This window comes from Hypanus sabinus, chromosome 14, assembly GCF_030144855.1.
Source record: "Hypanus sabinus isolate sHypSab1 chromosome 14, sHypSab1.hap1, whole genome shotgun sequence".
Taxonomy (NCBI): Eukaryota; Metazoa; Chordata; class Chondrichthyes; order Myliobatiformes; family Dasyatidae; genus Hypanus; species Hypanus sabinus.
Window position 1 is genome coordinate 76,994,006 of NC_082719.1, and position 23,311 is coordinate 77,017,316.

The 23,311-nt window shown below is 38.9% G+C and overlaps 1 protein-coding gene across 2 annotated transcripts in view; it reads right to left on the reverse strand.

Annotated features, from left to right (window-relative positions):
• Window positions 1-858: 858 nt before the first annotated feature.
• Window positions 859-23,311, reverse strand: part of epg5 (ectopic P-granules autophagy protein 5 homolog (C. elegans)) — a 134,144-nt gene continuing 111,691 nt past the window's right edge. For both annotated transcript variants that reach the window (XM_059989479.1, XM_059989478.1), the window contains exons 38-44: window positions 21,697-21,900; window positions 20,806-20,950; window positions 18,787-19,029; window positions 10,250-10,469; window positions 7,937-8,152; window positions 6,524-6,638; window positions 859-2,634 (exon numbers count right to left, since the gene is read on the reverse strand). In XM_059989479.1, the coding sequence (XP_059845462.1) occupies window positions 2,452-2,634; window positions 6,524-6,638; window positions 7,937-8,152; window positions 10,250-10,469; window positions 18,787-19,029; window positions 20,806-20,950; window positions 21,697-21,900 (1,326 nt within the window). In that variant the 3' untranslated portion in view covers window positions 859-2,451. The remainder of the gene's footprint in view (window positions 2,635-6,523; window positions 6,639-7,936; window positions 8,153-10,249; window positions 10,470-18,786; window positions 19,030-20,805; window positions 20,951-21,696; window positions 21,901-23,311) is intronic.

The following is a 23,311-nucleotide window of genomic DNA, read 5'->3' on the forward strand; positions in this document are numbered from 1 at the left end:
TCTGTGGAAGGAAATGGACTGTCGATGTTCCAGGGTGAGGTGCTTCGCGACTGAAAGAGATAGCCAGTAGTTGGGCTTGGGTAGGGCTAGAGCTGGCATGCGATAGGTGGATACAAGTATATATGGGTGATTGGCAGATTGGAGGAGGAGGAATGGAAATAGCAACAAAGGCTGGGAGGTGACAGGGGTGTCAACAAAGGGCTGCACTTGATGTAAAGAAAGATGGAGCATGGAACCAAATAAGAGTTGAGGTGGGGTAGGCAACTGGAAATGGGGGGGGGGGGGCAGAGGGATCCAGTGGGAGTTGTGTGTGGGACAAGCATGGAGAGGAAAGAAACAGTGATCAGCATCTTGGTGTGTTCAGGAAGAACTAGGAAGAGAACAAGGGACATGGGGGAGGGGGGGAATTCATTGTTCGTGCTTTTGGGTGTAGACTATCCAGACAGTAATGCTGTTCCTCCACTTTCATCTTTGGCCTCATTTTGGCATTGCAGGAGGCCAAGTATAAAAGTCAAAGTGGGCGTTGTGAAAGGAATTCTCTAATTAGAAAATGTTTAGTTTCAGGTAATTGATATGAAATTTTAATACTTTATCCACAGAGTAGCTGCCTGATCTACTGTGCATTTCCACTTCTTTGCTTTACATCACGTAACAGATTGGGTATTTAGGTGTAGGCCTGAAGTTTGAAAATGAGAACTACTTTTCTTAAAGAAAAAATGTTGGATCTTATTCAAGCAGTAACTGCAGAAACTAGGAAGTTATCAAAACACTCTGAAAATTTGTGCTCCAAATTTGTTTATACTTATTCACAAGTGTACTTTTGAAATGCATTAAACAAAGCAAATTGAAATACAGCAATACATTTAGACAGGGAATGTCTTTATTTTACCTGTATCTTAATTCCAAAAGTACCATTAACATTTCAGGAGTACAGTAAAAATCCACAATTCAGTTTATGTACAGCAAAATCTCTTGAAGCACTACTTAATAAAATTGTACAAGAAATTGATTCAATTAATATATTATCCACATAGAATTCATAACCAAACTTTATTTATATATATATTTTTACAATTAAAGCCCATTTGTTGTACTGGTTGCATGTTTCAAGTATTACTTAAATCTTTACAATCTAAACATGTATTGATACCAGTCTCAAAAATGTGACTATTAAATTGAACATCTGAGTGTGCAGGAAAACAAACATTCTAGATGGTATCACTTAACACACAAACTTTAATTTTATTCACATTTATGAAGTGTGAAGCTTTATATGTGCTGCGAAAGCTTCAGTCATACATTAATTAATATGGAAGAGTGTTACTTTTGAGACAAGTTCCTGTAACACTGAATCAATTTATTCTATGTGAGACTTTCAGTAATTAAAAAAGTAACTGCTTCTTTGTAAAATAAGCATAGTAAGTACATTCTTAATTTTAATGCAACAGTAGAAGTCTACTGGTGGACAAATTTACTTTTATGAATTTGGAGATAATGTGGCATCTATGGTGTCACAACTGAGAACTTGTTCAGTCAAATAACCTTTTAAGCATCAGCTGATGAATGTAACAAATGAAATTCCTATGAAAATCAAATTATACATAACGCTTTAAAGTGCTTGACAAATTATAAAGACATAATTTAAGTGAGTGAATTGTTTCTTGAAGAATAATAAATTCCTTTCAACTTACCTTAAACAAATTGTGACCAAGAGTTAATAAAATTGTTTAAATTTCTTAATGGATCAGTTACGATACGAAAACAATTTCCAAAGTCAATGTCAAATGGTCTAAGGTTAATTGGAAGAAACTTAGAATACAGATCCAGTTATTTTTCCCCAGAGAATTGCAGGGCTTTGGATTGTGTCAACTCCAAGACACAACTCCAATACACTCCTGCTTATGTTTGTATGTTTCACTCTTTACAAAACAACACTAATCTAAAACACCTAAATATCTTATTGAGTGGAGGAAACTGTGTAAAGGAATACGGAACAAGGCAACTTGTTACCATGCTGCCAAAATCCATACCATTCAATGTAAATACATTTTTTTTTCAAAAAAGGGAAATATTTGGATGAATTGAAATGGAGAAGATTTTTAAAATATTTTTAAAAAAGGTATATTAGATAATGTCTCCATTGTACCAATATCACAAATAATTTTAGTAGCTTCATAATGATCACCACTATTTTCACAGCTAATGTAAGCCAAAGATGTAGAATATATTTTTACCACAATGCAGATTTTGCAGATTTTTAGCTCAATTTATGACATTACAGATTATGGTACAAAAATATTGATTGTGTATAGGCAAACAATCTTTTTTCCATAATCATTAACAAATATAGTAATACAATTTTAGTTCAAATTATTTTTCCGAAGATGCTCTTGTTAAATGTTTTGCAGTATTTTTGAAATCCAGTGCTGAGATCCTGCTTTGGCAAAATACCTAACGGATAATATTTAAATAATGCACATCAGGGTAAAGGAGGTTAATAAGAATAGTGAGTAACTTGTTGCCATCCCAGAGACAATTGTTTGGATCCTTGATGAATGATTTTGCCTGTGAAAACACCTCTTGATAGTCTGCATACTGCTTGCTGATTGACATTGATTCAAGTACACTCAGGGCCTGAAATACCAATGGAAATATGACTTTGTTTTGCAATTTTCAATATAAGAATAACACTTAACCATACGAAATATTTATCAAGGTTTACACAGTGATCTTGGTTAATTTACAGAATACAAGTGTCAAAACATTTTTTTCTATTCACGAGGCGATAGGCAGGCAAGGAGACAAGGTGAGAGAGGGAAAAGCGAATGGTAAGGTGAATCAGATTTATTATCTTCGGCATAGGTCGTGAAATTTGTTAACTTAGCAGTGGTTCAATGCAATATATAATATAGAAGGAAAATAAATACATAAATCACAGTATATATAGATTAAAATAGTGGAAAAACAGAAATACTGTATATTAAAAAAGTGAGGTAGTGTTCACAGGTTCAATGTCCATTTAGGAATCAAAAGGCAGAGGGGAAGTAGCTGTTCCTGAATCGCTGAGTGTGTGCCTTCAGGCTTCTCTACCTCCTACCTGATGGTAACAGTGAGAAAAGGGCAGGGCCTGGGTGCTGGGGGTCCTTAATAATGGACACTGTCTTTTTGAGACACCGCTCCCCGAAGATGTCCAGGGTACTATGTAGGCCAGTACCCAAGATGGAGCTGAATAAATTTACAACCCTCTGCAGCTTCTTTTGATCCTGTGCAGTAGCCTCCCCACACCAGACAGTGGTGCAGCCTGTCAGAATGCTCTCCGTGGTACATCTATAGACGTTTTTGAGTGTATTTGTTGACATACCAAATCTCTGAACTCCTAATGAAGTATAGTCGCTGTCTTGCCTTCTTTAAAGCTGCATCGACATGTTGGGACCAGGTTAGGTCCTCAGATCTTGACACCCAGGAAATTGAAGCTACTCACTCTCTCCACTTCTGATCCCTCTGAGGATTGGTCTGTGTTCCTTCGTCTTACCTTTCCTGAAATCCACAATCAGTTGATTGCAAAGTTGTCGCTGCGGGGGGGGGGGGGGGGGGCATTACCAGGAGTTTGAGAAATTGATGCTCATGCTGTCAGGTTTTATGCTACCCGAATGAATACAAGGTGTTGTCCTCTAACCTAAGTGTGGCCTCATCACGACTGTGGAGGAGGCTATGGATGGGCATATCGGAATGAGAATGGGAAGTGGAAGTGGAATTAAAATGGATTGCCAATGGGAGATCCCACTTTTTCTGGAGGATGGAGCGCAGGTGCTTGGTGAAGTGGTTTCCCAATCTATGTCAGGTTTCACTGATATACAGGAGGAAGAACTGTTTAGGGCCCTGAATGGTAGTGAGGGAGGAGGTGTAGGGGCAAGTATAGCACTTATTTCGCTTGCAAGGATAAGTGCCAGGAGGGAGATCAATAGGAAGGGACAAATGGACAAGGGAATGATCCCTGCAGAAGGCAGAAAGTGAGGGGGAGGGAAAGATGTGCTTGGCGCTGGGATCCCGCTGGAAGTGGTGGAAGTTTCAAAGAATTATGTACTGGACGCGGAGGCTGGTGGGGTTGTAGCTGAGGACAAGAGGAATCCTATCCCTGGTAGCATGGCGGGAGGATGGGGTAAGAGCAGATGTACATGAAATGGAAGAGATGTGGTTGAGGGCAGCATTGATGGTGGAGGAAGGGAAGCCCCTTCCTTTGAAAAAGGAGGACATCTCCATTCCAGAATGAATTGCCTCACCCTGAAAACAGATGCGGCAGAGACGGTGGAATTGAGAGAAGCAGATGACATTTTTATAAGTAACAGGATGGGTCGAGGTATAGTCCAAGAAGCTGTGAGAGTCCGTGGGTTTATAATAGACATGGGTGGATAAGCTGTCTCTGGAGATAGAGACAGATCAAGAAAGGAGAGGGAGGTTTTGGAAATGGACCAAGCAAATTTGAGGGCAGGGTGGAAGTCGGAGGCAAAGTGGATGAAGTTGACGAGTTCAGCACAGGTGCAGGAAACAGCACCAATGCAGTCATTGATGTAGTGTAGAAAAAGTGGTCACCAGTTTAGACTTGTAACACAGACTGTTCAGCATAACTGACAAACAGGCAGGCATAGCTGGGACCTATGCGAGTGCCCATGGCTACCCCTTTTGTTTGAAAGAAGTAGGAGCCAAAAGAGAAATTATTTAGAGTGAGGACAAGTTCTGCTAGGCTGATGAGTGGTGGTAGTGGTGGAGGGGAACTGGTTGGATCTGGTGTCCAGAAAAAAATGTAGAGCTTTGAGGCCTTCCTGGTGGAGGACGGAAGTAAAAATAAGATGATGAGGGCAGGGATCCTGAAATCATTGAAAAGATTCTGAGCATGTGATGGGACAACTAGGAGGGATAAAACAGTGTCAAGGTATACTAATACAAGTTCAGTGGTGCAGGAACAAACTGAAACAATGGGTCTACCTGGACAAGTGGGTTTGTGGATCTTTGATAGGAGTTAGAAATGGGAGGTGCAGGTTGCAGGAACTATGAGGTTGGTGGCAATGGATGGGAAATCCCCAAAGTTATCCAGGTTGGTGATGGTGTGGGAGACAATGGCCTGGTGTTCCTTAGTGGGTTTTATTGGGTAGAACCATCAAAAAAATTCATTGTTGGCTGTAGTATAACAGTTGCATTCATGCCGGAGGCAAAAAGCTGAGTTTATGTTCTGCAGAAACAATAGGATATTTTAGGCTGACAGTAGATGAGTGCTATACTATTGAAGGTACGATATTTTGGATGAGATATTAAACTAAGTTTTGATCTGTCTTCTCAGATGCTCTTGTGAATCGTCTCCATCTATTCAAAGGCACATTTTAGAGATGCACACATCATGGGACTAAAAATAAAATTTTTGCTCAAGGAATTTTGAATATAGTATGTCCTCATAAAATAAATAGGTTGATTTAAATTAACAGTTTATATACCATTATATTTAATCATTCAATTGTATTGAAAAATGGCAACCATTTAGTAGTACTATATGAGCTACCCATGAAGGTACAAATTAAATACTTAACACTTGTTAATCACTATTTTCTGATTTCTATTGTTTTTACAACATACTTAGTGTGACTTTCTAATGCACCAAGGGGTTTCTGGGAGATTTGTTCAAATTTAAAGTTAAGTTTTGAATTTGCATAAAATATTAAAGTTTCTAAATGGATTCTGGACCTAAAACTTTGTATTACAAAAACTTAAATGTATGCAAGTGATGCAAAATTTATCAATGAATGAAAATATCAACATCTTTTATTCACTTCTACACTATCTACAGAACAGATTTTGTTGGTTTGTCTCAAATAAGGCATTAGCAATTAATCTTTATAGAAGGAATCAAAACTAGTTTTATTATCCATCACTGGTGGGTTGACATCAATATGTATATAAGGAGTGGATATCAAACCTAACAAATAAAAGTATGTTTATTTGAAAACTGGTCATTTGTATTTAAAGTATAACTTATTTATAGAGCACTTTTCATACAGGTGCAATTCAAAGTGCTTTACAATGGGATAAAGTGCAAACATAAAAATAAAAAAAAATAGCTGTTGATTAAAAGCAAGGTTAAGTAATTAGGTTTTGAGCTGATGTTCAAATGTGTCAACCAAATTCTGCATCCCTTAAGTTTTAGGTATTGAATTCTACAGATGCACCAAAATATATATTAGGTAGGAGATATCATATCATCATTGTTGTCCTTCAATGAGCTAACGAGGTCCTGCACAGAGAGCTATGGTTCAGGATGATGAAGGCAACACTAGTTCAGTTTTTAAAAGAGCTGAATGGGGATATAGCCATCCCAGTTATATCCCATAGATTGTAGTATAAATTCCAACAATTGTGCCTTGTCATTTTTCCCAACACCTGTCAACTGATGTTATTGTTTGTTTGGTTATGAGGTCATAAAATCCAGGCAGTCTGTCAACGCATTTAAGAAAAACATTCTTTAAGTTTTCAGTACCTGCTGTGCTTTGGGAGATAGTTGTAGTTCTGTACCAGGTTTCAGACGAATGCAGTTATCTGCAGGAAGTTGAACTAGTAGGAATGCTGACATGCTTCGAGCTATTACTCGAAATCTATAGAAGTGCACAATCAGAAATGTGAAGATACATCAAAGCAGCATAAAATGTTTTTGTTCTAAAGAAATGTTATTCAGGAAAGGAAACTAATTGAAATCTCAAAACGATTCTATAGAAGCAGGCATTAGGAGGTCAAATGAACAGTCCCTGACTTGAAAGATTGATTTTCTCTTCCCATGGATGCTACTTGATCTACAAATGTAATAAGAGCCTCAGTCATCTTCTGTTTTTACCTCTAGTTGCCAGCATCTGAGTTTTTTTTCCCTCTAATTATTAAATGTATGTTAACTATAAACATGAAAAGGGGACTCCAAATAATTATTGTACTATCTTATAATTCTTTATGGTGTGGGGTGGAAGAAATACTAGAAATCTGAAAGAGCAGCTGGAGTTGTTTGAAGGCTGAGAACACTCATTTGAATGCTGAGATTCAGAGAGTATGGAAGCAAGGGGTTTAGTTATGAGAATAGCATCTAAGGCTTGGAATAATTTTACTGAGGAATTCAGATCCTACCATGGCACCAGTGAACTCTAAACAAGTAATTAAATAAATACATCTGGAAGCAAAACCTAAGTATCAGTAACTGAACATGATACTACTTGAGTGAAGTAAACTGCAACATTATGATCCACTGATATTCTTTAGAGTAGGAAATCTATTCTCACCTACTAAGGCATATGTACAACTCCAGAGCTACAAAATGATGGTCAACATTGATATGACCTAACATGTTGCTCACGGGTAAATAGCAATAGGTGCCAAATACCACCAATACCAACAGTCTGAGAATAAATATCATGTGGCTGCAATACAACATAAAAACCTTTGCAACTATTTTACATAATTCATAAAATAGTCATATATTTTTAATCCTGATCGTTTTAAGTATACTAGGTGCAAATAGATTAATAACATCCAAAAAGTACTATGGATGTTGGAAACCTGATACAAAAATAGTTTTAAACATGAAATTTGAGATCAGCTATTGTTTCTTGATGAAAGTTATCAGAAAGATAAAACAGCTTAGGGTGATGAAACTTAGAAGCTACACAATTTTATAGTAGCTTACCAGTGATTATAAAATGGCTTGAATAGATACACTTTAATAAAAATAATCAAACATTTTGCATACATATTCATGGTATTTACACAAACATGGAAGAATACTTTTGTGAACACTGGAAAAATTCATACAGTCGGTATTTAATTTTTAAGTCTGAAGATCATGCTAATTTATAAGTCACGGAAAATCTATATAGTACTTTTTTGTTAGACTTCATACAAAATATCCCACCTGTTTGAGAGTGGAGATTTCCTTCCAAGACCTATTGCTCCCAGAATTCCAGAAGAGAGCCTCTCCTCTGCCAGTTGACTCAGTTTTACTTGCAATGCATTTAATATCCTCACAAAAAAATCCAATCCAGTTAAATCATTCTGCTCAAGCTGGATCAATGCCAATTGCAATAATTTATGCCACCATAGGAACAGTTTAACCTCATCATTTGTATTGCTGTGGAAACAATATTCAATAGTTAATAGAGATTGAAAACTTCACATGCAAATAAATCGCCAATTCCTAATGAATTAAATGGTTCATTTTTAAATGTAAAATTGTGCGTGTTTCAATTCTTTAAAATGACCACATTTCAGAAAAATTTGTGTGTTCTAGTTTGACTAGTGCTTTTGGTATTTTGTGAAATCACCCCATTATAGGAAAGAAATTACACAAATGTTAGAAACCACTTCCTTCATAAGCTATTAACTCTAAATCACATGCTACAAGTTTGAAAATAAAGAACTGGCAAGCCTATCACAGAAGAAAATTTTATGGAGTGTGACCGGGATTGCTTCTTAACAGTACATTACAGATTTGGTTATGCGTAACGAGGAAGGATTAATAATACTTGTGATTAAAGATCCTCTAGGAAGTGACCATAACATTGTAGAATGTCTGATACGGTTTGAATGGAATGCACCATGCATTTATTAAAAGTTTTACAATGGTACAAAGGTCAGAATGGAGGACATTCTTAGCCTAACCTACATATTCTCTTTCAGTTTGACATGTCATAATTCATTTTTCTCATTTTAACCCTGTTTTGTGATTTTTTACAGAGGCATTAGTCCTTTGAATGTCATTCCTATTTGGCAGTTAGGATAGGCATGAGGCATGAACACTGGGAGCATTAAAATGGGCAAGGAGTTTGCATGAGGTCATGACATTTTGCTGACAAAATACACAGTTGTCAAATTCTAGGAGGTATGAGAATCTCTCTCAAATATACCATACTTTCAACAACTGTGAATGAGAACAGATGAGTCATCCATTTGAGGAAGGAATCCTGCATTGCAGTTGACTTTGACTGCTCTTGTTTGGTGGTAATGGCATCACCATCTTGTCAGCACTAATGTGTCTGGTGCTGTTATCAAAAGTCTACTGTCAAGTATCCAAAGTGATTGTTTGATATGGGTGGGGGTGGAATAGAATTGTTAATTTAGAAATTAGAATCTAATGATGTAAATAGTGTCCTAATGTCCAGTTGGGCAGTGAAAGTTCTCTACCCATTAAGGTTCTGCCAGAAATCTTAAGCAACATACACAAAATGATGGAGGAACTCAGCAAGCCAGACAGCATCTATGGAAGGCGATAAACAGTCGACGTTTCGGACTGAGCCCTAATTAAAGAACTTGGCCCAAAACATCAACTGTTCATGATATCTGACCTGCTGAGTTCCTCCAACATTTGCTAAAATAATCTGCTCTCTGCTTTTTTCTGTACATCCACTTCCACTATGTTGATCTTATCCCATCTGCTAGCAATCTACCATGCTAGTAACAGCTCTGGCTCAGAACACCTGTTCGGCCTTGTGAAGCTCATTCACTGAGTTTAAATGAGACTGAAGCTTCAAACTGACAGACACTTCACTATGCAAGTAGATGATTGACAGGTATACTCTTCAGATTAATCAGCCATAATAAAAACATACTCCATGTGGAGAAATCTATAGATTCACACACAGTTCTAGTGTGGGCTGAACAGATAGAAGCTGGATAATTCTAATCAAACTGCAGAACAGATGAAGTCAATGAATGGTTGCAAATGACCTAAGGAGATACCGATGAGTATCCAGCATTAATACTCCAGGTGATCCAAGGTAACCAAGATTAGTTGTGGAAGGCACAGATGTTTGAGAGGGAGATGTGGGAGAGGAGGGTGCACAGTAGTGTTGGGGCATTTGAAGTGTTAGTTGTGTTTATCATATATTAATTATATCATATATTAATTGTTAATCCCATGTTAACAACATATCACATCCTTTGGTCAACCCCTGTAAAACCCCAACATTTTGTTTGTTTTGGCATTAATAACACAAATAGAATTCATAAAAGATCCTGTGACACTTTCAGACTGAGTAAGCTCACTGATAGTTATACAATATACCAATGCCAATGTTTTCCTCCCCAAACAGGTGAGTCTTTGAAACCAACATTTAGTCTCTCCATGGTATCAGTCTGGTGTTCCAACACTGTTCAAAAGATGTAGCAACATTCTACTAGGTCCACTTAATATATGTACCTTGCCCAAGATATTGTGAGTAAATATTACCTTGGAAAGACTTGGTCTATCCATTTGTTAAGTAGAACTAGCATTTTCCTTTCATTGGATAGGGTCTGTTCCATGTTCAGATGCTGAAGAATGTACACATAAAGAGTCAAGTAGCTTCCCAAGTCCAAACATTCTTTCAGAAATTCTTCTGCAGTTAATTCTGGCACTTGAAGAGATACTAAAATTGGTCCCCATCCAAAATACTGATCGTGCTGTGCACCTAAATAAAAGCATGACATAAACATAGTTATTAAAATCAGATAAATAGATTTAAAAAAGCCAGAAATTATATCACAAATCAACAGACTGCCTATGAATGAAAAATAAATTGGATACAATTATTGCACAGAAGTTTCAAATTTAAAGTTGCCAACTATTTCAAAACATTCAATACAAATTTTCCATGCTTTAAAGCAATTTGCTGACTAGAGCATAAAAGCAAGAGGTATTGCTGAGGCTTTATAAGGTATTAGTTGAACCACGTATTGTGAGCAGTTTTGGGCCCGGGGATGAAAGGTTTAAAGTGTGAGGAGCATTTGATGGTTCTGCCTTATACTCACTGGAGTTTAGAAGGATGCGGGGGTGGGGGGTTGGATCTCATTGAAATCTACCAAAGATTGAAAGGCCCTAATAGAATGGATGAGGAGAGGATTTTTCCCAGTGGTGGTTGAATATAGGATCAGGGGACACAGCCTTAGGGCAAAAGGAGACCTTTCGAGCAGAGATGAGGAGAAATTTCTTTAGCCAGAGGGTGGTGAATCTGTGGAATTTGTTGTCACAGATGACTGAGGAAGCCAAGTCATTTGGTATATAGTACTTGATTAGACAGGGTGTTCAAGCTCATGGGGAGAAGGCAGGAAAATGGATACGAGAAGTAAAAACAATCAGCCATGGTTTAAATGACACTGAGATTCGATGCACTGAATAGTCTAATTATTTGCTCCCATGTGTAAGTAATTCCCTTAGAGTAAACAATTCTAGGATTCAGATCTAGCAATGAGGAAGTGACAGGAATATGTGATGTGTAGTGTGTAACTAAGAGAAAATTGCAGGTGGAGGTGTTTTCAAAGCAACACACACAAACTGCTGGAGGAACTCCACAGGCCAGGCAGCATCTATGGAAAAGAGTAAATAGTTGGCGTTTCAGGTCGAGACTCATCAGGACTACTGCTTTTAACCTTTCAATTGTTGGAATGGGCTGTCAAGTTGCTACAATGCATTTTGTAAATGGTATATTTAGATGTTATAATATCCCAGGAGTGTAGGATTGGGTGCTAATTAAACATGCTGCTTTGAATTAGCAGCCACTAGTCCTAATGATGTTAAGCTTCTTTAAGTGATAATGGAGTTTCAGTCATCCAGTAAGTAGTCCATGACATTCTTGAATTATGCCTTTGTGGAAAGGTTTGGGGGATTTGGGAAGCACGTCTCTCAACACACAATACTCAGCTTCTGGCTTCTCTTGCAGACATATAATTAAGTGGCCAGTACAGTTTAATCACTGGTGACCATCAGGACATTGATATTAGCAATGGTAATGCCGTTGATCATAAGACTGAGATATAGGAGCATTTAGCCCATCAAATCTGCTTCACCATTCCAACATGGCTGATCCAATATTCTTTTCAGCCCCAATTTCCTGCCTTCTAGAGGTGTATAAGATGATGAGAGGTACTGATCATGTGGATAGTCAGAGACTTTTTCCCAGGGCTGAAATGGCTAGCACGAGAGGGCACAGTTTTAAGGTGCTTGGAAGTAGGTACAGAGGAGATGTCACGGGTAAGTTGTTGTTTTTAAAAAAAGCAGAGTGGTGACTGCATGGAATGGGCTGCCAGTGATGGTGGTGGAGGCGGATACAATAGGGTCTTTTAAGGGACTCCTGGACAGGTACATGGAGCTCAGAAAAATAGAGGGCTATGGGTAGCCCTAGGAAATTTCCAAGGACAGGACATGTTCAGCACAGCTTTGTGGGCCGAAGGGCCTGTATTGTGCTGTAGGTGTTCTATGTTTTTCTCCCCTTATCTCTTCATACCCTGAAACAATCAAAAATCTATCAACCTCTTCTTTAAATATACATCAAGACATCCTCCTCAGCTGCCTGTGGCAAAGAATTCCTCAGATTCACCACTCTCTATTCTGTGTCCTCTGGTCTTAGACACACTATTGGAAACATCGTCTCCACATTCACTCTATCAAGGCCTTGAACCAATCGATAGATTTCAATGAGGTCACCTCTCATTCTTCTGAATTCTAGGCCAAGAGCATCAAATATTTCTTCAGGTGATAAACCACTCAATTCTGGAATCATTTTTGTGACTTCTTTTGAACCCTCTCCAGTTCAGCACAGCCTTTCAAAGATAGGGGGCCCAAAACTGCTCACAATACTCCAAATGAGTCCTCACCGATGCTTTATAAAGTCTCAACATTATTTGCTTTCATATTCTTGTCCTCTTAAAATGAGTGCTAACACTGCATTTTCCATCCTCACCATAGACTCAACCTGAAAATTAACCTTTAGAGAATCCTGTACAAGGAACCCCAAACCCCATTGTGCCTTACTTTTTTCTATTTTCTCTCCATTTAGACAATTGTCAATCCTTTCATTTCTCCTACCAAAGTGCATGACCATACAATTTCATCTGCAATTTCTTTGCCCATTCTCCTAAACACTTCTGTAGCCTCTCTACTATATCAAACTACCTGCCCCTACACTTATCTTCATATTGTCTGCATCAAAGCCATCAATTCCATCATACAAAGCATTGACATGCACTTTAAAAAGAACTAGTCCCAACCACAGTTAGTGAAACATCCCTAGTCACTGGCAGCCAACTAGAAGAGGCTCCTTTTATTCCAGCTCTTTGGTCCTGCCAATCAGTCACTGCTTTATCCATGCTCGAACCTTCCCTGTAATACAATGGGCTCATGGCCTGTTAAGCAGCCTTATGCATGGTACCTTGTCAAAGGCTTTCTGAAAATCCAAGTACACAACATCACCGATTCTCTTTTGTCTATCCTGCTCATTTTGTTATTTCTTCAAATAATTAAAACAGTTTTGTCAGGCAAGATTTTCTTTTGGGGAAACTACGCAGTCTACAGCCTATTATACCATGTGCCTCCAACTACCCTGAGACGTCATCCTTAATGATTGACTCCAATATCTTCCAACCACTGAGATCAGCCTAATTAGCCTATAGTTTCCTTTCTTCTACCTCTCTCCCTTCTTGAAGAATGGAGAGACATTTGCAGTTTTTCAGACTCCTGGAACCATTGCAAAACCTAGTGATTCTTGAAAGGTCATGACTAATGGCTCCACAATTTCTTCCGCCATATCTTTCAGAATTCTGGGTTGTATGCCATCTGATCCAGATAATGTACCTACCTTCAGACCTTTCAGTTTCCCAAGAATCTTCTCTCTAGTAATGGTAATTTCACACACTTTATGTCCCCTGACACTTGGAATGTCCACCATACTACTAGCGTGAAGAATGATGCAAAATACTTATCCAGTTCATCCACATTTCCTTGGCTCCCATTACAACAATGAGGAGGACACTATTTTCCATTCTTCAACATACTCAACTTTGCCTCTGGAGCTCTTGGGTCAGTCAGACTAAAGATTACAAAATTTCCTTGATACAAAATATCTATGTTGAGGGAGATATAATTCCTGCATTTAAACTGTTAAGATTACCTTTCATTCTTCAGAACTCAAGAGCATAGGCTTTGGAGTTCTTGTGCAGAACACCCTAAAGGTTAACTTGCAGGTTGAGTCAGTGGTGAGTAAGGCAAATGCAATGTTATCATTCATTTCAAGAGGTATAGAATATGTGAGCAGGGATGTAATGCTGAGGCATTATAAGGCACTGGTGAGGCCTCATCATGAGTATTGTGAACAATTTGGGCTCCACGTCTCAGAAGAGATGTGCTGGCATTGGAGAGGGCTCAGAGGGGGATCAGCAGGATGATTCCCGGAATGAAAGGGTTATCAAATAAGGAACATTTGATGGCTCTGGATCTGTACTCGCTGGAACTTAGAAGGATGGGATGGCGGGGGTGGGGGGGGGGGGGAATCTCACTGAACCTTTTGAATGTGGAAAAGGCTAGACAGAGTAGATGTAGAAAGGATGTTTCTCATGGTGGGGTAGTCACAGCCTCAGGACAGAGGGGTGTTAAGACAGAGATGTGGAGAAATTTCTTTAGCCAGAGGGTGGTAAATTTGTGGAATTTGTTACTACAGGCAGTTGTGGAGGCCAGGTCATTGGATATGTTTGAGGCAGAGCTTGATAGGAGCTTGATAGCTTTATTGGACATGGCATCAAAGATTACGGGGAGTGGGGCTGAGGAGGGGAAAAAAGGATCAGCCATATTTGAATGGTGGAGCAGACTCAATGGACCAAATGGCCTAATTCTGCTCCTATGGCTTATGGTCTTATATTATTCCCACATTTAAACTAAGTGCCATAAAAATTTGGTATGTTTCAACAAGATTACTTTCACTCTTCAGAACCCAAGAGCATAGGCACAGTCATCCCAGAATAATTGAAGTATGTCTTTCTTCAGTGAAGATCAGACTGGTACAAAATATTCCAGGTACAGCATCACTAAGACCAGATACTACTACATTACATAATTGTATAATTGCAGTAAGAAACAAGTATGCATGTGATACCCACTTCCTACAAATGAACCTGAAACATTTTTAAACCAGAGTACTTAAATGCTTGAACAGAATGTGTCATGTCTCAAATTCTCAAGCACGTAACTTACTGGCATGCAAAAAGAGCTTCAAAATATGCATCTCAACACTTATGAAAATTGCACAGCATATTAAAAAATAAACTTGTATGCTTTAACTTGTGTTAATGCAAACTAAAATCATGGGGAAGCTGTTACAGGTATATTTAAAACCAATAAAAGATCAATAGCAGAAATATAGAATTGCTACAGTACTTAGTCCAATTATTTGAGAGCCTTTTTAATTAGTTTATTCAGTTTGTCTTTCATTTCGTGTCCCCCATTACTGCCTCTCCAGCATTGTTTTCCAGTGGTCCGATATCCACTCTCAGCTCTCTTTTACACTTCATGTATCTGAAGAAAATTTTGGTATCATCTTTAATACTATTGGCTAGCTTACTTTTACATTCTGTCTTTACCTTCTTAATGACTTTTTCATTGCCTTCTGTTGGTTTTTAAAAGCATCCCAATCCTCTAACTTCCCACTAATTTTCGCTCCATTATATGTCCACTCTTTGGCTTTTATGTTGGCTTTGACTTATGTTATGATCCCAGCCCCCTCCTTTGTGAGAATCGCAAGAGCACCCGTTGGGGGGGGGGGGGGGGTCAGTAGACCCAGGAAGTGAGAGAGAGAGAGAAACGTGAAAAATTGCACGTCCTACCAGGGATACAGAATAAGATGCCAGCAACTATTGTCTCATGGAGACCACGTGAAAAGCCCTCGGGCAAGGTGGGCTGGTTGAGAGAGAGATTGCATCATCCCAACCTGATTGACACCTGCGACCCCATGAGGAAGTATAAAGGAGGGTCTCAGGGGGACAGCCCCTCAGACGCACCCAGAAGACACGAGAGAGTGATCCCGCAGCAGCGGGAAGCCATTCTGAAGGAAGCCACGTGCGTTAGATTCCGGGATTGGAATTTGTGGCTGGAATCACAGAAAGCCGCTTTTAACTAACATCGGGGAGAGGAAACCAATGCTCCCCCGATTTCACGGAAGATTCATCAAGACTCGGCAAGTTCTTTCTCTTCTCCCCCAATCTCTCTCTCTCGGTCGCCCCACGGAAAACCCAGCGATTTTCAAAGGGCTGAGGCCTGCAGACTTTCAGAGTGACTTTTATATTTCCAACGGACAATCTATTAACCCCTAGACACCAGCAGAGCTCAATGATGATTATTACTATACCCGTGCTTTAGATTGAATGTTGACAATGTGCACTATCTGAATGTATGTATTAACCCTACTTTTGTGTCCCTTTACGAATAAAACGTTTGAAAATAGTGACATCAGACTTCAACGGACCTCTCTATCTTTGCTGGTAAGTTCTCCAGTTACGGGATTCATAACACTTATCTTGTTAGCTACGGTTGTGTCATCTTTCATTTAGAATACTTCCTCCTCTTTGGGATGTAAAAATCCTGTGGCTTCCGAATTGCTTTCAGAAATTCCAGCCATTGCTGCTCTGCTGTCATCCCTGCCAGTGTTCTTTCCTAATCAATTCTGGCCAAGTCCTCTCATGCCTCGGTAATTCCCTTTACTCCACTGTAATACTGGTACATCTGACTTTAGCTTCTCCTTCTCAAATTTGAGGGTGAATTCGATCATATTATGATCACTTGTCCCCAAAGGTTCCTTTTACCTTAAGCTCTCTGATCAATTCCAGTTCAGTGCACAACACCCAGTCCAGAATAGCTGATCCTCTAGTGGGCTCAACTACAAGCTGCTCTAAAAAGCCATCTTGTAGATGCACTAGAAATTCCCCCTCCTGGAATCCAGCACCAACCTGATTTTCCAAACCTACTTGCATATTGAAGCCCCTCATAACATTACCCTTTTGGCATGCGTTTTCTATCTCCTGCTGTAATTTGTAGGTCACATTTTTGCTACTATTTGTGTATAAAACTCCCATCAGGGTTTTTTTTTCCCCACTCTTGCAGTTCCTTAGCTCTAACCACAATGATTTTACACTTTCTGACCCCATATCATCACTTCCTAATAATTTTTTTCAGTTTTTAATCCCCTCTGTTTTCCAGCCTGTCCGTTCGATATAATGTGTATCCTTGGACATTAAACTCCCAGCTATAATCTTCTTTCAGCCATGATTCATTGATGCCTGGAACATCATACCTGTCAATCTGCACCTGTGCCACAAGTTCATATACCTTATTCCATATACTGCGCACCTACAAACATAACACTTTCAGTCCTGTATTCACCTTTTTCAATTTTGTCCACCTTTTTGGTTGCAACTCATTCTGTTGACTGCAATTTTGCCCTGTCTCCTGCTTCTCATCACTACACATTGCCTCTGTTTGCAAACCAGCTACCTCATCTTCAACAATATTGTCTGCCTTTCCGATGATATTTTTTTCATTGAAATATAGGCAGCTCAGGACACTAGTCGCACCATGCTTAAGGTTTTGATTCCCAACTTCATCTGAGGTCTTACCAACATCTGCCTCCACAACCTCTCCACTAAATATCTGCCATTCTGTTCCCCATCAGCCTGCAACTCAAGTTCAAGCCCCATCATGCAGCATGTTACCAGGGAGGAAACATACCATCTGGGAATCTCGTTCTCGCCTAAAGAACGTCCTGTCCGTTCTCCTAACTAACGAATCCCCTATCATCACAGCATGCCTCTTCTTCCCCCTTCTCATCTGAGTCACAGAGACAGACTCAGTACTAGACACCCGACCACTGTTAGGTCATCCCCTCGACAGTATCCAAAGTGATATACCTGTCATTGATGGGGATGGTCACAGGGGTACTCTGCACTGGCTCCTTAACCCCTTTCCTCTTCCTGACAGTCATCTAGTCTTCCTGTGTCCTGTACCTTGGGTTTAACTACCTCTCTATATGTCCTATCAACCCCTTCAGCCTCCTGAATCATCCTGAGTTCATCCAGTTCCAGCTCCAAATCCTTAATGCGGATTGTTAGAAGTTGCATCTAGATGCATTTCTTGCAGTTGTAGTCATCAGGGACAATGGAGGTCTCCGTGCCTTCCCACATCCCAAAATAGGAGCATTCAACCATCCTGCCTGACATCTCTACTGAGCAGATATAGAGAAGGGAAGGGAAAAAAGTAACTTTGAGCTTTTCTTTTCTTTCCCTGACTGAAGCCTGGAGAGATAGTCAGAGAGGTATCATCTTTGGAGGAGTAGGTAGACTCTCTTTTAGGAAGTAGATAACTCCTGCCACGATGCGTGGTCTTAGTGCATGGGCTGCTTCATTGTGTAAGCTGCTAGAAGTGGGATAGAACACTACAGTTATCAGCACCCACTTGAGCTTGGAAAAGACAAAAGGTCTCAAGCAGTTAAAGATAGTTCAGCCTAGGTCAATGCCCTGAGGAATCCTGGTGCTATATGCAGGTGCTTAGGAAACAGATCAGCAACCAGCCTAGTAGTGCTGCATTGTTTGTAATCTGCAAAATTTACTTATTTCCCACCAAATTCAATTTTACTAAGCCTCATTGATCGTATACTCTGTCAAGAGATTTTATACTTCAGTGATGTGTATGCTATCGTAAGAATATAACAGAAGTGCTGTGAACATTATTGGCCTCTTCAGGTATGGAACAGCATTAATGTCTGGAAGTTGTTTACAGTTTTATCAGACTAATGCTATGAATAGGCAGGTGAGGAAATGTTAGACATGCTGGGCTTGTAGTTGCTGGAGTCTGGAAGGGCAAGAGGAGGTCTCATTAAAAAAAAAGCATCATAAAATATTAACTGGAGTGTCCCACTAAATAAAACATGAAGAAAATCTAAATAGTTCTTCAAACACGAACATGCTGCTTACCATCCTTAAAGTATGCCATAATGCTGGCTTCGGTCATTTCTGCCATGTGCTTGACAGATGCCAGACTTTGACATGCCGCAGTCAGGAGTGGTAATGCCAGGTTGTAATGCACCTTAGAATCGATCCAAGACCGCAAACTTGTACGCAGTAAATCTGCCGATGTGACACTAATATTATTCAGCATCATCAATACTTCCATAAAAAGACTGGTGACTGCCATGTGCCGCAATTGAATGTCCACTTCTGTGGAAAGAATATGGAAGAAATAAGTTCACTGATGAATTACCTGTTTAAATACATGTACAGCAGGAAATTAATGGTATCTAATTGTTTGGTGGCCAAACACTTTAATTCCAATTCCCATTTCCATTCTGACATGTTGGTCAATGGCCTCCTCTTGTGTCACGATGAGACTACCCTCAGGCCGGAGGTGTAACACCTTATATTCCATCTGCGTAGCCTCCAACCTAATGGTATGAATATCAATTTCTCCTTCCAGTAAAAAAAACAATTTCCTTCCTTCTATTCCCCACTCTGTCCCTTTACCTCTTTGCATCTGCCTATCACCTCCTCCTAGATCCCCTCCTCCTTCCCTTTCTCCTATGGTTCACTCTCCTATCAGGTTTCTTCCTCTCCTGCCTTTTACCTTTCCTACCCGCCTGGCTTTACCTATCACCTTCCGGCTATCCTCCCTCCCCTCTCTCCACCTTTTTATTCTGATGTCTTCTCCCTGCCTTTCCAGTCCCAAAGAAGGGTCTTGGCCCAAAACGTCGACTGTTTATTCCTCTCCATAGATGCTGCCCAACCTGCTGAATTCCTCTAGCATTTTGTGTGAGTTGCAGATGGTTTGTTGTTCTAGACTACAGCATCTACAGTCTCCTGTATACCCAAGGAGCTGATCGGTTTACTTAGGTATCAATATCCTTTCTATTCAAAATTAGCCTCTGAATATTTGCATGATTTATATTAAATTTCATGATAACTACAAAGGAAACACTTCAGGAAATTGAATGTGAATGACTTCTGAAGGTATCAAAGTACATCATCAACTATAAAGTTACTATCATTTCACGTAGTTTGCTTAACCATTTTTGGCAATGTTCTTTTCCCCACCATAGCCTCACTGGGAGTGGGAGGAGTCAGAGGGCCATACAGCATCGAACAATGCCCTTTAGCCTATATCTATCCATGTCAATCATGATGTATATTCAAACTAATCCCGTTTTCCTGCACTTGGCCCATATCCCTCTAAACACTGTCATCTACTAATGTATATCACTCAACAATCTCCTCTGACAGTTCATTCCATACATCTATCACCTGCTGTATAAAAATGTTGCCCCTCAGATTACTAAGCCTTTCACCTCAAACCTTAAAACTATGTCCTCTAGTTTTCGATTTCCCAACCCCCAAAAAGAGACTGGTCATACTATCTCTGCTCCTTATGACATTATATACCTCCAGGAGATCACTCCTCATGGAGTAAAGGCCCATCCTGTCTAACCTCTCCTTACAACATAATCCCTCATGTCCAGGCAACATCCTTGTGAATCTTTTTGCAGTCTTTTCAGTTTCATCACATCATTCCTATAACAGTGTGATCAAATCTGAACTCCAACTTTGGCTTCACCAAAATCTTGTACGATCATAATATCAGCTCCCCACTTCTATATTCCATGTCCTGAATAAGGAAGACCAGCAGAGTTCATAAAATTCTTTCATAAGGGATGTGAAGTCTGGAGAACTCAGCAGGTTTGTCTGGGTCTTTTGTCTTCGTAACAGTTCACACTTCTGTCTTGTTTTATTCACATCAAGATGCAAAGTTAGTGTAGATGTCCTATTGCTTCCACATTTTCCACAACTAGATGGTCAATGCTTGTATTTAAATGGTATTATGCAAAACACGATGGAAAGAAAACTATATTTGAATATTGAGCCACTGACCTGCAGCAAGGCAGACATCAGATTTCGATTATCACAACAAGCTAAAACACAAGATCTTTTTCAGAATGCACTAACCAGGAGGATTAAAAAGAACAATGTCATCCAATAACATTATCATCTCATGTTCTAGTTGACCATGAACTATCTGAGTACTCTGATCCAGAGTGATGATGCACTGGACAATGTGGTGGATATACGCTTTGCACTTAGGTGTAGCATCCTAAAAAAATTAAAAATATTCTATTAGTGGTAAAGCATTCATATTTTATTTTCTAAGGTTCAAAGTAAATTTATGATCGAAGTATGTATAGTGCATGTCGCCATATACTATGCAAGGATTCACTTTCTTGCAGGTATTCATAGTAGAACAAAGAAATACCACAGAATCAATGAAAAACTAGACACAAGCACTGACAAACAATCAATATACAAAAGACAACCAGTGTAAAGAAACAAAAAAGCTTGTGAATGTTATTCACCCGTATGAGATTAAATTAAAACTCAACTGTGCTTCTGATATTTGAATACAAATATGGTTGTAACTTATGATATAACTGGAACAACTGTATTAATTGTATTAATAACTGTATTAATTGGCAAAACATGCTTTTGCATTTGTTCAATGCGTAAGAATGGATTCAGGAAAATAAAATCATTAACAACTGTATTGGCCAATTCAGCAGAAATCATTAAATAATTTGTAATTGCTTTTTGTTTTCAACTTAGGCACTAATTTGCTTTGCTCATAATGTACAAAGGGGTTCAGGCTCTTTCTGATTTAAGAGCAGCTTTGACAACATGACCATACTAATAAATTGATATTGCAAGCATCAGAACACATTTGGTCAATCAGTAAAACTCTGGAGAGACAAAAGTTGTGTATATGTACTGGAAGACACAAACTAAGAAACTAAACATAAATTCAACCTAATTTATCCCAGACAATTTCTTGTTATGTCTACTCACACTGTGTATGCCCAAGGTGTCACCGAAACCTGTGACTACTTTTAAAAGCTTCAGGATTGGTTCAGCTGAAGGATCTTTTACAATGATGGTAGAAGGAGAATAGTGGCTACTAAAATAGCTGAGGACATTTTGGTAAGATGCAATGTCCACAAAATGCCAAGGTAGTGCACTCGTTTGTTCAAGGAGATTATATAATGGAGATTCCTGCAGAAATGAGCATTACCGGCTGAGTTAGTGAAAAACGCATATTAACTGTATGATTAAAAATAATTATTTTCTTTCCAATTTTTTAAATTAAATTTCATATACAAATACAGAATTCATAAGGATAGTATAAATCAAAATAAGATAGCACAAATTGAACTATATATAAATCACACTGATACAATCACGGTGTCCCATATTCATGATCAATCAAATAAAATAAATTGAATTAAATACAATAATAACATGGTTAATTATATTATTAAAAAACATCTACACCCATTACCAAGACAAAGCTGGTTGGGGAAAAAAAACAAGACAAAACACTTTACCATATAGTGTTTTATATTAATAGCCCAGACCTATATTTTAATAACAATAACAATTCAAAGATTTTTTAAATAGTTCAGAAAGGGTCCCCATAGTGTTTGAAAATTTTGGTTAGAATCAGAAATCAAACAATGAATATTCTCTAAATTTAAACATGACGTAACATTGCATAACCATTGAGCATGTGTGTGTGTGTGTGTGTGGGGGGGGGTGCAACCTCCTTCCATTTAAGCAAGATCGCCCTCCTAGCCATAAGAGAAATAAAAGCCAGTACCCGCAAATGAGAAGGCTCCAAAATTTTAGCTCTTTCCTCAACAATACCAAATAAGGCAGTCAAAGGATTGGGCTTAAAAATAAACTTTAAAAAGTACAGAAAAAGTTTAGAATACATCTTTACAATATTTTTCAAGGATCAAACATGATCAAAACATGAATTAATAAAGCCTCTTTACGTGAATTATTCTGGGAATGAAAGGTTTAGCATACGAGGAGCATTTGATGGTTCTGGGCCTATACCTCTGGAGTTTAAAAGAACAAGGAATGATCTCATTGAAACCTATTGGGTGTGAGATAGAGTGCGTGTGGAGAGAACATTTCCTATACTGGGCGAGTCTAGGTCCAGAGGGCACTGCCTCAGAATAGAAGGACATCTATTTAGATTAGAGATGAGGAGGAATTATCTTTAGCTAGAGGGTGGTGAATCTGTGGAATTCATTGCCACAGAAGGCTGTGGCAGCCAAGCTACTAAGTATATTTAAAGTTGAGACTGACAGGTTCTTGATTCATCATGATGTCAAAGGTTATAAGTGATCAAAGGTTATAAGTGTCAAAGATTGATGTGATCTTGAAGTAAAGGAGCCATTAGGAAGTAATGATCATAACATGATAAGTTTTTATCTACAATTTGAGAGGGATAAGGGCAGATCAGAGGTGTCAGTGTTGCAATTAAATAAAGGAGACTACGGAGCCATGAGGGAAGAGCTGGCCAAAGTTAAATGGGCAGATGCCCTGGCAGGAAAGACAGTGGATCAGCAGTGGCAGATATTCTTGGGGATAATACAAAAGATGCAAAAGCAGTTCA